Source organism: Bidens hawaiensis, unplaced genomic scaffold, assembly GCF_021521415.1.
Source record: "Bidens hawaiensis isolate Kalapana, Puna unplaced genomic scaffold, B.hawaiensis_p1.1 tig00016268_1, whole genome shotgun sequence".
NCBI lineage: Eukaryota > Viridiplantae > Streptophyta > Magnoliopsida > Asterales > Asteraceae > Bidens > Bidens hawaiensis.
This window is the reverse complement of record NW_027492486.1, coordinates 27,197-41,382: the sequence shown is the minus strand read 5'-3', so window position 1 is coordinate 41,382 and position 14,186 is coordinate 27,197. Positions and strand designations below refer to the sequence as shown.

The window sequence follows — 14,186 nt, the reverse complement described above, 5'->3', positions numbered from 1 at the left end:
TAAATCGGGATTTTTGAGGAACCGGATAGAAACTGGTTCCGGGCATGATCAACAAAAGTCAAGAACCACGCCGGGTAGGAATAGGTTTCAATTACGGTAGGGTTTTTGACTGGGTTTTGATTGGTTTTGCCAGGGTTTTGGCCTAGTTCCGGTTCTGGCAGGCCTGGGTTGGTACCGGGTGTAACGCCCGCCTTTATCGAATAATAAATAAAGGAATATATATATATATATATATGTGTGTGTGTGTGTGTGTGTGTGGTGTTTTGCCATGTCATTATTTAAAAGTAAATAACAATTAAAAGATGAACTTACAATTAAACATAGACTTAGGGAAAGGATATGGGCCTAAGGTCCATGGGTTTAAGGTATAGGTACCTCATAAACCTCCCTAAAACCCTAGATCATAATCCATTTTGTTTTCCAACACACACACATACACACACACACTCCACCTCTTCCTCTTAATGTTCAGGTCTAAAGACGAGAATAACGAGCAAGAATCACCTAGTATTCATTTATCGTGCATTCAAATAGGAAGAACAAGATCAAACCCATGTCCGAAACCAAATCTGAACCAACCTCGAAAAGGTATGTTTTGGTTAAAAAGGTTTACTTTTCATGTTCAGAATAGCATGAAATTTGGTAGAATGATAGATCAGGTCATAATTAATGATAAAGAAACAAACTTGATAATAAATGGGTCAGTTGGCTCGGTTTGGGTACAACGAATAGTGTTCGGTTCGTAAAAAGGACGGGTATACTAAGTCGGATTTGACATGGAATTTTGTATAACGATAGATGAAAATGGAATGTTTAATAAAATGTCACACCCCGACTTAGGGCCTAGGAGTGTGACCAATAGTTGGTACCTGTTTTGTAAATATATCAGAGTTATGGGATTATTTTTAGTGGAAGACTTAAAGGTTTAATATAATATTAATTTACATTGGAAAATTTACTTGGGAATTAAATACCCAAGTTGAAGTTTCACAAAATATTGTTTTAACATTACAAGGATTTTAATATTTCAAAAATTGAGCCATCATGGTTTGCGAGCTTCTATCTCCTGATGACTCTACTCCTTGCATCTACCATCAAACTTAATTACCTGCAAGTGGGATTAAAATACGTCAGCTATGTGTTGGTGAATCGTTATGACTCTAAAAGCATATATAAATAACAATCATAATACAAATATAGTTTTCTTGACAAGCTCAACAGATATATTACTATACCCGGTATATGTAACACTGCCCTACACACACACAAGTCTCCGAGCCACGTAGCCCATACCGGAGAAACTATATATGACCATTAGCCCGCGGCCACGTAGCCTTTGACTGTTTAGGCTTAACGGTTATGTTTGGATCCAGACACATGTGTATTTGGTCTGAGTAGTTTTATTTTCTACTTTGTATTACAACGTTTTAGAGATCACGTAATCTCATGCAAATAATTGACTGACTCAATAAGACAAACAACCTGTTTATCTTATAGAGTATAAATATGTTGTAAGGCCCCGTTCTCGGTAACCTTAATTTGGTGTTGGATTTACTCATAAACACAGTTCTAAAATCAGAGTAAATTAAAAACTTTGCATAATAATTAAAAACTTCAAACATCACATTACAAAACATTCATTCTTGTCTTAACTTACAAATTGTCTTTTCATATATAATTAATTAAAACAGTCATAACACTTCATCATGAATGCCAGTCTCTTCAGTCCATGCCCTGTGTCCCTCCTTAACCCAGCTGCCTCAACCTATTTGCCTGCGTGCATACTAAAAGTCAGCTACGCTGAATGAGTTCTAGTTAATCAATTAACATACAATACATTCATACCCTTACTCATACGCATCCAAAGATACGTATTCATACCTTAGTTTTTCTATTACTCCTTTCATATATATCTTATACACATGCATACGTACTTACATACTTTCTTTCATAAAACCCTATGGTATACCATAAGCTATTCTATATTAAACATCATAGATATTGTAAGGGTCTGGTCCCTATCATCACAGATATTATAAGGGTCTGGTCTCTAACATCACAGATATTATAAGGGTCTGGTCCCTATCGCCTCGAATAACCATACATTTATCATACGTGCGTATTTTACCTGTCTCATGTATATAATATATATATATATACACACACACATGCTCATTCATACTATCATTATATAGTAATAACATCCAATACATAGTCATACACGTATCATACATTTATCAATTAAGTAAATGTATTAACTATCACATAGGAGTATGCACACAGCCCCGAAAACATTTCAAAGAGAAATGGGGCTAGAACTCACCTAGAGTCGGTTTCTCTCGCCGTTAATGGTAATTCCCTTCTTTAGTTGTGCACGACTAACTGTACAATACAATACGCGTGTCAATTATCTATTACCACTACTTCCTACATCTAAATTTATGAAACCCTCAACTAACGGGGGTCCTGGGGCAGCGCCCCTGGTAGCGGGGTCTAGGGGCGGCAGCCCCTAGCAGGGTCCAAGGGGCAGCGCCCCTGGCTGGGGTTGAGCTGGAATTTTGCTTTGCTGGAATTTTATTTTCATTAACAGTCCTTTAACAAAAATGCATCAGAAAATGAATTTTATAAAATTTCGTATGGAAGAATTTCGCTTCGCATGCATGGCATTTCGCTTCGCATGCATGGAATTTCGCTTCGCATGAAACTGTTTCGCTTCGCATGAAACTGTTTCGCTTCGCATGAAACTTTTTCGCTTCGCATGCTTTTTCGCTTCGCATGGTCATGCGATGCGAAATTATTGATTTCGCTTCGCATGGCTGTGCGATGCGAAATTCATGCCTTTCGTCGTTTTTACCATTTTAAAGCCATCTTCCGACATATTCTGACCCCATGCACCTGATCCTGAACCCATATCTCTCATAGTCCAACGCCACCTTTTCATCTTAAAGTGTACCCAAGAGGTTATAACTTACCAAGTTTATATTTTTCTTACATTTTACAACCCGATCTATCATTATATCTGTTTGCATGACGATTCTAACCAAAAACTTAACCATTAAAACTGAAACCCACCTTTTACTTCGGGTTCGAGTTCAGATCTGGACAATACGTAGATCTGGACATGATTCTTGTTGCTTGACGATGTTAAACACGAGATTCCACCCTTCTTTGGCTTGTGTTTTAAATCCGAGTGCTAGAGAGAGAGAGTATGTGTGTGTTTCTTTAGTGTGTGTGTTTGGATGAGAAAAGAAAAGAAAGGAAGAAGTGGTTGGGTTTATATAGAGGGGGGGGGGGGGGTTCATGGGTCCCACCACCCATTCCCAATTCCTACTCCAAATATTATCCAAATACTTAACACAGGACTAACTTAACGACACACAGTTAATAACAAACTTTCTATTATGCATTATTTAACAAAAGTTGGGTGTTACATATGTTTGACTGTTTATAAAGGTTTAACGTATTCACCTGAATCGATGATATGATTGATTGAAAACCTTTCTTGATTGCAAATGATTGTCAACCTATAAACAAATAGGTTTGAATGATCACCTTGATGGTGTTTCTTGATTAGACTGCAGATTTTAAGTCTGGTTTTAACCTTGATTAGGTTTGTGAATGTTTTGAAATCATGATTGTATTTGTGTGACGTTTGATATAGCATGCTTTGGCCTAATAGGGTTTATCACGTTGGCAAACTTCTCCAGGTAAGTAAACAGGTCCCGCGGTTGATTGGGATGTGTACGAATTACTTACCTTAGGCAAGAAGAGTCTACTAATGATATTCCCCTTCCAGTTACTACATGCCCGTCAAAATATAGTCTTGTATAACATTATATTTATAAAAATAATGTTTGATTGAAATATGTTCGTGAATGCTTTTGAAAATACTTTCAAGGTTAAAGACCATAACCTTGACTGAGTCTAAGCTTATGATAATATAATTGACAATAACTTAGACTTAAATCCTACCTTAGTGGATGCTTGAAATACTTATGCTAAGGCAGATTGATTGCTTAGTTGGCAGAACCTTGCTTCTACTCGCTTAATCGCTCTACGGCTCGTTAACACTTCAATACTTGCTCAAACTTCACGAAAACGGACCTCAGGACTCCTTGGCAAAGCTAGCACACTTCCCAATACTAAGTGTGTGTTTTTGAGTGTGAAAATGAGTTGGAATGGACTGAACCCGTAGCTCTTTTTTTATAGGAAAAGTTTTGGGACTGTCGCGTAGCGCAATGCCCTATTCCTTGGTCCGTCGCGTAGCGGACGCCGCAATTGATAAGGTGATGCCACGTGTGGACACGTGGTTGGCCACATGGCACTGGTTACTTAACCCGGTCATCGCGTAGCGCGATGCCCACTTGTTTTTGGACCATCGCGTAATGCGGCGCCCCTTTTCTAAATTTCTGTGAATTTGCATCGCGTAGCGCGATGATCTTGTTTATCTACCCATCGCGTAGCGCGATGGGTCTGAAGAATCAAAAATTTCATTTTCAACCCTCTACTTTGCAAAGTTGTCATTTTTAGCTCAAAATTGAATAGGGTATTTTCGGGGTATTACATAAAATTCCGAGCTTTATGAAAATTTGGATCAAATTCGGTAGATAAAACAAGTTCGTTAAACAAATTGAAGTTGCAAGATAAAGGTCATTTTCAAGTTAAAGGCAATCTGCAAGATAGAGGCCATTTGCAAGATAAAGACCATTTGCAAGATAAATGGCACTTGTAAGATAGAAACAATTTGCAAGATAAAGGCCATTTGTAAAATAAAGGTCATTTGCAAGATAAAGACAATTTGCAAGATAAATGCCATTTTCAAGATAGACTTGCAAGTGAAAGATGGACTTACAAATGCAAGTTGTATCTTGCGTTCACACATACAAGATGTACCTAGGAAAACTAGATGGGGATGCGAGATGCAGAGTGGCTTAGCACACAAAAAAGAAAAAACATAACTGACTCCATTAGCCCAGCTAGTGAGAAATCAGTTAAGTTCGTTAAGTGGGTTAAAGTAACTATGTAAACTCTGTTAAATCTAATAAACTAAGTTAGTACCAATAACCCCGTTAGGTTCGTTAGACTAAGCTAACAAGTTTAGTTTTCAAGTTATCCCTGTTAGCCAAGTTAGTTTAGCTCATTACCTTGGTTAGTTCGGTTAGTTAGTTGTATGGGTAATTAACGCATGCATATGTTAAACAATTAGCCGTGCTTAGTTAAAGAAATGGATTACAGTTAATTCAGAACACTTAAGGATCCAGTTGATTTTCTATACAATTAACCTACCCACATTTTATTAAGGATCGACCTGTAAAACCTACACCCCCTCTCAAGTCTATTTTATCCCCGAAGAAATGATGAGACGGACGGTCTCATCGTTAGAGCTAATCTAGCTGCCTAAGGTATGCAATTTCGTCTCTCACGTGAAGGGCACATTTGAGAGGATTCAACAATCACCAAGTCTTTTCAAAGTGACAATGGACAAGAATTCGACAATCACCAATTCAAATCTTTTCCAGCCCTCCAAGGTCTGTAATTTCGTCTCTTATGTCCATATACCTCACAACAAAACGGTAAATCTGAACGTATAATCAGACGCCTCAACAAAATTATGCTCACCTTTCTAACCCGTGCCTCCTTACCTTACAAAACGGTGCCCCTCACGGATTGCCGAATTCTCGTCCATTGTCACTTTGAAAGGATAACGATTAATAGGCTGCTGTCACGCTAGAGGGAGCTGCCAAAAGTGGCAGAGCTGATCTAGTGTCGAGACAGACCGTCTCATCTTGTGACGGGTGTTTAATTGTGACGGGCTGCCTCTTATTTGATGCAGTCCGCTTCATCAGTCAGAAACCGCCATTAAGCTTTAAACCTTGATACGGGGCGTCTAAAGCGGGTAGACGGTCCCCAATTATTGGGCTATTTTCATTCTTAACCATTAAGTTAAACTTCGGGTTAGCTACCATTATAGATTTATGAGTTTAACATTTAACTTTTCATCCATGTAATACATTAAGAGTCTATTGGATATGGGTAATAGAATGGACGAGAGAATGAGATGGACAAAGGAATGGAATGGATCATTACTATTCCATTGTCTTGTTTGGTTACCATATAGAAAACTAGGTTTGGAATGAGTAATTAATTAATGTTGTTAGACAGAAACAAAAGGAATAAAATAAAATTGGCGGTAAGCGGTGGTAGATGTAGTGGGTGATGGTGGTGAGTGGCGGCGGTGATAGTGGCGAGAGTGGGAGGTGATCGGTGATGGTGATTGACGGTGGCAGGTGGTGTGGCGGTAATGGCGGAGTCGGTGGTGGGTAGATTGCGGTGATGGTGGGTGGTAGTGGTGGTTGTGGATGGTGATGGTGGTGGGTGGTGGTGAATGTGGTGGTGGTGGTCGATGGCGGTGGCGACGGTGGTCAGCGGCAACAACAGTGGGGGTGGTGGTGGGAGGCTGTGGTGGGCGCTGGACGTGACATTGGTGGTGGTTAGTGGTGGTGATGGTGATCAGTGGTAATGGTGGGAGGGTGGTGGAGATGAGTAGGGAGAAAGAGGGAATGAAATGAAAAAAAAAAAAGAAAAAGGGGTGGATGAAATAATTTTGGGGTGTTTTAAAGGGAACGGAATGGACAAGGTAATGAGTGATTTCACTCCCTTAGCCAATCAAACACACTTTTCTTCATTCATTCGTAATGGTCCATTCCATTTCACCTTTCATTCCTGTATATCAAATGCTACCTAAGTTTTAATACAATATTTATGTATAATAAGGGAGAATTTTTTATGTTCAAGGGGCAAGGAGGTCATTTGATCTTCTAAATGAAACTGTTAACCAGTGTTTTAAAAACCGGTACGTACCGGCCGGTTGAACCGGTTATACCGGATTTTCGTAAGGTCACCGGTATTTAGAGCCCGGTATTTTTGGGCGGTTTGCTAAAGTATTGTACCGCCGGTTTTTAAAAAAATACTGATTTAAACCGGTAAACCGGTTTTAAATCCAAAAGATTTTTGATATTTTTTGCGGCCCATATTTTTAAAAAGGGCTTTTACATAGTGGATAAACTTGAAACGAGTAAACACAATGAACGACGATTAGTTAATCAACCAATTTTGTATCGTGCAAATCCATGTTGGTTTATTTACATATTTTGTAATTGACTAATTTCATATACAAAATATACAAACTTTCTAACTGACTCGACCATTGTTCACGGGTGATATTTGGTTCAAGTGAGATGTTTATTAATGTACTTTTGGGTTATTTTTTGAGTTGAAAGTGTATTTATATGGAATTACAAGGTAAATTATTTAACCCGGTTGAAACTCCGGCACATTCCGGTTCAACCGGTTGTACCATTTTTGAACCAAATCCAGTACGTATAAAATACCGGTTTTTAAAACATTGCTGTTAACTGTATCGTTAGCCCATTTGGTAGAGCCATTTGTTTATTAGATGGGAGGCTCCATGTTCAAGGACGGGCCAATGTGTAATTTAGTATTATTGGTTTAAAGTAGTGTACAAGTAGCATTCGCCGTTTAAAAAAATAGTGACACTTTTAAAAGTCTATATTTTACTATTGGTGCCTTAATGAATGACTTGGACATTACCTGTTGACCCCACCTAACCGCGTCTCTTCCATACAACCCCCCCCCCCCCCCCCCCAGGCCCACACGGCCACAATCACACAATTTCTAGTTTACTTTTTACCACCCAAAAATAATCAAAAACTAATACGACAAGAGTCATGTGCCTTAGATTAACATTAATCTCAACGAACCTATTGTTAAACACTCATTATCGACATCATCAATATCAATCAGAATATTTAATTGTCTCTAATGAATAACGACATATGCGACGACTTTAATTAGAGACTACCAAGTCTTTGTCTTCACAAAAAAGTTATTAAAATGCATCAACAATCACCACGAACGTTCGTAGCAAATGCTTAAAGGTTTCTTTAACATCCAACAAAAAAGAATCTATATAAAGTCCCATTCCATCATCTTTAACATCAACAAAAAAAACACCCAACAAATCATAAGCAAAGATGAGCAAAGCCATGTGAGTTTTTATCTCAATATATTGTATAGACTCTTAATAAATGGATTTCAAGTTTGTTAATTTGATTGATAAACAACTTGCAGGTTTAGCAGTGAAGTGGAACTTGGCAAGTTTCTTGGCAGCACTGGTATCATTCCAGATGCTTATCGAGCGATTTCGGAGACGAATTTGGCTTATGAACTTCACACCACTCGTTCTGGAACCAGTGTTTTGGCTTTCAAGTGTTTTCCTGATTATACTAATCGGTTTCTTAATGGAGAGTTCGGTTTAGTTTCATCTGAGAACCACCAAGTCGTTGAATTCATTTTGACAAAAGTCAACTCTTCATTTAAGATTAACGAAGCCGCGGTTGAGCTGTTTCAGAATCTTGGAGATGACCTCAAAGAGCTGGAGAATAAGGTATGTGTGTGTGTTTATTTATAAAAGATTTGGATTCATGGGCGAAGTTTAGTTCCGGGGGGCCCTGTTTTTTTGCGTAGTGATGTAAATTTACCTGTTTTTGCTTGAAAATTTTTATACGTAGTGTAAATTTACTTGTTTTCGACTTAAAATTTGAGCCCCCCCCCCCTCAGTTTATGAAATTTTTAATACATTTTGAGTCCGGCCTCCCGACGAACTCGTCCAAGCTTCGCCACTGTTTGGATTTCAAGATCAAGTGAAACTCGGGTTCTTAATTATTGATTTACATTTTGTTTTTTCAGTATGTAAACACCTCTTTGATCATCACTGGATCGGGTCTTGGGGGATACCTTGCAATTCTTTCCACTCTTCGCCTACACCATGCCATAGATGTGGAAGAATCAAAAGGAGTTAAGAACATAAAAAGGCCTATTTGCATAACTTTCGGTTCCCCTCTCGTTGGTGATGCGAATCTGCAAGGTGCTATCGCTGAACGCCCACAATGGAAATCCTGTTTTCTGAATGTAGTCGCAAGGAAGGATCCGGTTGCTACTTTTTTTTCGTTAAATACTGAATATAAGCCGTTTGGTACTTTCCTATTTTGCACGAATCAGGTGGTCACACGGCTTTTGAAGATCAAGATTCGATCCTGCCGGTTCTAGATGCCATGAAGTTATTGAATGCAGGTAACTTACAAATTTATGATTATACGAATGTTTTGAGTTCGATAAGAAGGAAATTATTGTACCGTGGGGTTTCTGAATTGAGCGAATTCAACTTGAATTTGTTGAGGGCGGGAATTACTTTGCAATTGAAGGAAGTTGGTGTTTTGAAAGATATTTCAAATGAACAATTTGAAGTGATGGAAAAGAAGCAAATAAAGATGATTAAAAGCAAGACTATAGAGAATGCTAATGAGCCTACCAGGAAGCTAAACAACATGAAGATAAGTTTGACATATATGGAATGGTACATGAAGAAAAATAAACTAAATGGCGTTGGTTACTACGATAGCTACAAGAATGATCAAACCAGAGATGAAATGGTGAGCCACCAAGAAATTTTGAGGCATCACCGTTTTCTTAACCAGTATTGGAAGAAGATCATTGAAGAGAAGAATCTAACGCCACAAAAAGAAGGTACCAAGTTGCGTACGCGTTGGTTACTTGGTGGGACAAACTATAGAAGGATCGTCGAACCACTAGACATTACTGAATACTACAAAGAGAACAAAGTAAACTACATAGAGAATAGACCGAACCACTATAAGTTGTTAGAGAAGTGGTTGGATGAAGGAAAGGACCCAAAATCAAGTGAAGTGAAAAGGAACAAAGCTGCTAGTCTTACCGAGGATTCTTGTTTCTGGGCACGTGTGGAGGAGGCACTGATTGCGCTAAGAGACTTAGTGAATGGAGGGTCAGCCGACATCGAGCAGAGGCTGGAGGAGTTTGAGGCTTATGTGATGACCGCAATCAACAATTTCTCTGTGTCGCCTGAGATTTTCTTGAATGGAAGTAGTTTAATGAAATGGTGGAATGAGTATAAGGCATACAAAGGAACTGGATATGCTTCTGAGTTTGCACAATACATGAACAATGAGAGCTACACTTCATATCACTAAGGCACCTAAAGTGCAAATGTTGTTTGTTGTTAAAACTGTTTGCTGCCTAGAATAAGAAATAAATGAACTTTTATTTTTTGTATGTAAGTTTATCTTTTTCGGGTTGGCTTTGTAATGTAACAAAACCGTGATGTTGGATTGCAAATGGAATTAATGTGTTTCCCCATCTAATGGATTTATTTTCCATCGAACATTTTCTTCTTATTGTTGGTACGGTTTGGTTCGATTTGCCTAAACCGGTTTTTTATACACATCTATGTGTGACTGTGTGCTAAACTCACAAAATAGAAACATATGATTAGAAAATATTGAATTGTAAGACATAAAGATATAGCCCAGCCCAGCCCAGCCAAGCCATTTAACAAGTTTAAAGATCCATGAGTACAACGTGTTAACGTGTGGGACTGGACTTTGACCCCCCTACACAAAAAGAACAGCCTAGAAGCCGACGTAGTGTCTTACGCCCCAAGCCAATCCACACCTTTTTATATATATATATATATATTCCCCCCCCCCCCCCCCCCCCAATTCTTCATCATATTCCTAATCCAATTCACAATTTCTTCACTTGAAATCTTTAATTTAATTCTTCCCCAAGTTAAGTTACCTTAATATAATATCCATGGGAGGTGGAACAGAGGCTTTTCCAGATTTAGGCAAACACTGCCAGCTTTCCGATTGCAAACAACTCGATTTCCTTCCATTCAAATGCGACGGTTGTCACAAGGTAAATTCTTAAGGGAAAATTCCGAAAAATACGCGTTTATGAAAACAAATTGCAAGAAATTCAAGAAATAGTTTATAAATATACTCGTCACGACTAGTTTATAATATCTATTTATGAATTTTTTGCAAATCACACCTAAGACTTGAAATTTGTTTCCATAAACGCTTATTATCGAAATTTTCCTAATTCTTAACATCTATTATTATTATTAGAGTTTTGAGTATTATGTTGTTACCATCATTACGAGATATTTTATTATCTTATTGTACTCCGGTATATATATAGTTAGATTAATAATACATAACATCTGACGTAACCAATTTCGCTTTTAATTTGTAGGTTTTTTGCGTTGAGCATCGATCGTACAAATCCCACGAATGCTCAAACTCCGATCACAATAGCCGAAAAGTTTTGGTTTGCGAAACATGCTCGACGTCAATCGAGATTCCACGAAACATCAAAGGAGAGGTTGAGATTGATTTGCTTCTTACGAAGCATCAGAAATCTGGAGACTGTGATCCGAAAAAGAAGAAGAAGCCGACGTGTGGTGCTAGACGGTGTAAGGAGATTCTTACGTTTTCGAATACAAGTACCTGCAAGTCCTGCCAGATCAAGTTCTGTTTGAAGCACCGGTTTCAGTCTGATCATGCCTGCAATGGTAACCGAATGCCGGCGGTGGCTGCTGCTCGTGTTGGTGGCCGAGTAACGCCTTTTCTGGTTGCTTTGGCTTCAAGAAACGGTCAGGATTGTGTAAAGAAGAATAATGGTTCCGCGTCGGCGTCTAAGCCTTCTACGTCTGTCAAAGCTTATTGAGATTCTTGATCTTGATTATGTCCTTTCTCAACATTGTTATAATTCTTTTCAAACTTACTAAATATTGATTTATAAGATTGTCATACTTCTAATTGCATATTTCTTGTATACCTGTTGGCTTCTGACCAAAACGATTCCTATTATACCATGGCCTTGCAGTCAGGGGCGAAGGTTAGTGAGGGCCCGGGTGGCCTGGCCCCTGTTTTTTTCGCAATGGTGTAAATTACTAAATTTACTTGTTTTCACCCAAAAGAGTTTTTACGTCAAGAACATGAGAAATACTTCAATAACTTGTTCTTTTCTCTTAAAATGGGTAGGTTATTGTTAGAGGCTGATTATGGATGAAGGAATGCATGATATGGCCGTCCATGGATACATTTTAGAGGCCAATACTGCATGGATAACGATTAATAGGCTGCTGCCACATTAACAACGAGCTATCAAAAGTGGCAGAGCTGATCTAGTGTCGAGACAGACCGTCTCATCTTGTGACGGGTGTTTAATTGCGACGGGCTGCCTCTTATTTGATGCAGTCCGCTTCATCAGTCAGAAACCGCCATTAAGCTTTAAACCTTGATACGGGGCGTCTAAAGCGGGTAGACGGTCCCCAATTATTGGGCTATTTTCATTCTTAACCATTAAGTTAAACTTCGGGTTAGCTACCATTTGGTCCCTTAACTTATAAATTGTCAAAACGAAGGTCCGAACGTTATCTTTAGGCATGTTTATGCCTTTCTTTATTCGGGATATTATACCTTGGCCCCTTTAACCTTTAAAGGTTGACAAATTTGACACAAAATTTCAAGATGCTACAATAATCGTTATGAGATGAGTTGTGGTGGAACCTTTATGTAAGAATGTTTGAAGTCAATGAAAATCACTTGTGTTAAAGAACCTCATGGACCAAGTGTTCCTTTATTGAAAAGTAGTTGGGGACTTCGGGTGTCAACTCCACAAGTTTATTCTTCCCTCATAAACTCGTATATTTAATAATTCAGTCAATCGATATTGTTTTTGAAGGACGGAATTTATTAAGGACCGACTGGCAAAACCTACCCACACTTTGATAATGGATTTACACATAGGTTATAGTTTTCTTTTTCTTAATAAAACGTCTATTTAATTAGTTATGGTTCAGTTTCACACAGCATTAGACGAAACCATATTCGCCTTGCTAGATCATGCAAAACATATAATTCAAACTCACAAATACATATAAAATCATTTATTATAGTTACACCACAACGCATCATGATCGACTGCTTATTACACAAGTATACAAAATTGAAACACACACGTAACAAGGATACATATGACCACACCTATATATTATTAAGCACTTATTTATTAAGTCCATATAAAACCTTAATGCCTAGGATATCATCTTCATTCAAACCTTTTACCTCTCCAGTAGAGAGACTAGGGTACATAATAGCATCTGGACGTCGACTATGGTGCAACCCAAGTAGATGGCCTATTTCATGAATAGCCACCGTCTCTAAATCATTGGCACCGGGAACCGGCGCCCCTGGTCCAGCGGACCATTTCTGTTCTGCATTGTAGTGAAATCTCCCAATAGTCGGCGCAAAAGCATGAGCCAAATCATTGTCCTCAAACTCTACATCTCCATGGACACTACTTAGTAATCTGATCTTTAAGTCAGCCCTATTAAAATCAGAAACTCTTGAAAACGTGAAGTAACCGGACGCAGAAGCCCATTTATCGAAAGCACGATCAACAGGAGGCACATACGGATTTGGATAACCCGAGCCAAATGCGTAGGTGAGGTGGCTTTTACCTGCAGGCCATTTAGGTCTGCCTTGGAAGAATGAATAATGAGATACGATATTCAACAACTTTGTTCCGTGTATGTGGCCACTTTTCTTATCGGGTTGACCACAACGAGGCATGATCATTTGTGAAACGGTGGGCCCATCTAACGTGCCAGAAGCATTGAGATGGTAAAAGTTTTGATAGCTTTTGAGGGCGGTCTCAAGCTCATCGTCAAACTCGTCATCTTTGGCGTTGACGTGGTTAGGAGTGTGTCGGTAGTTAAGGTAACCGAAACGGGCAAGGTATAATTTGAGGTCATGGAGGCCTTGCACTTTGCCAGTGCCCTTGTGACAGCCTTGAAGGCGTTTGATTGTGTCGAGATCGTACTTGGCCTTGGTAAGAGAGAAGAGAAAGAACAATGCAAAGAAAGTACTGAGTTTGGATGCCATATTAATTTCTTTGTATTCTTGGTTTATAATTTCTAAGCTACCTGCTGCATGGGGTATTAATAGTGGCACGAAAGTGGAAATTTTGGTTGTCTCGAATTTCTTTCTCCGTTTAATACGGAGTAGAATATTTTATGAGTTAAAAAGACTAAATTAAAGTACTACTTACCATTTTTTTTTTCAAACTGTGAAGTACAACTTACTTGACAAAGTCGTTAAGAGTATCCCACGGTCTTTGTGTTGAAAAAAAAAAAGAAAGAAGACATTTCGTTATAGTTTCACATCATACTTTTTGCATGGTGGAACACTCGAATGTATATATAAAGGATCAGGATCAGG

The 14,186-nt window shown here is 38.6% G+C and overlaps 2 protein-coding genes and 1 pseudogene across 3 annotated transcripts; 2 read left to right on the top strand and 1 right to left on the bottom strand.

Annotated features, from left to right (window-relative positions):
- Positions 1 to 7,988: 7,988 nt before the first annotated feature.
- LOC143551134 (senescence-associated carboxylesterase 101-like) lies at positions 7,989 to 10,254 on the top strand (annotated as a pseudogene). The gene is made up of 3 exons (XR_013138443.1): positions 7,989 to 8,068; positions 8,152 to 8,467; positions 8,770 to 10,254. The product of XR_013138443.1 is annotated as a senescence-associated carboxylesterase 101-like (transcript).
- A 447-nt stretch (positions 10,255 to 10,701) lies between these two features.
- LOC143551109 (zinc finger AN1 domain-containing stress-associated protein 12-like) lies at positions 10,702 to 11,687 on the top strand. Its single transcript, XM_077041621.1, has 2 exons — positions 10,702 to 10,815; positions 11,155 to 11,687. Exons 1-2 carry the CDS (start codon positions 10,711 to 10,713, stop codon positions 11,626 to 11,628), a joined length of 579 nt encoding a protein of 192 aa, XP_076897736.1. The 5' UTR covers positions 10,702 to 10,710; the 3' UTR covers positions 11,629 to 11,687.
- Positions 11,688 to 12,968: 1,281 nt separating this feature from the next.
- On the bottom strand, positions 12,969 to 13,850 carry LOC143551108 (metalloendoproteinase 5-MMP-like). Its single transcript, XM_077041620.1, has one exon. It carries the CDS (start codon positions 13,848 to 13,850, stop codon positions 12,969 to 12,971), a length of 882 nt encoding a protein of 293 aa, XP_076897735.1.
- Positions 13,851 to 14,186: the final 336 nt, after the last annotated feature.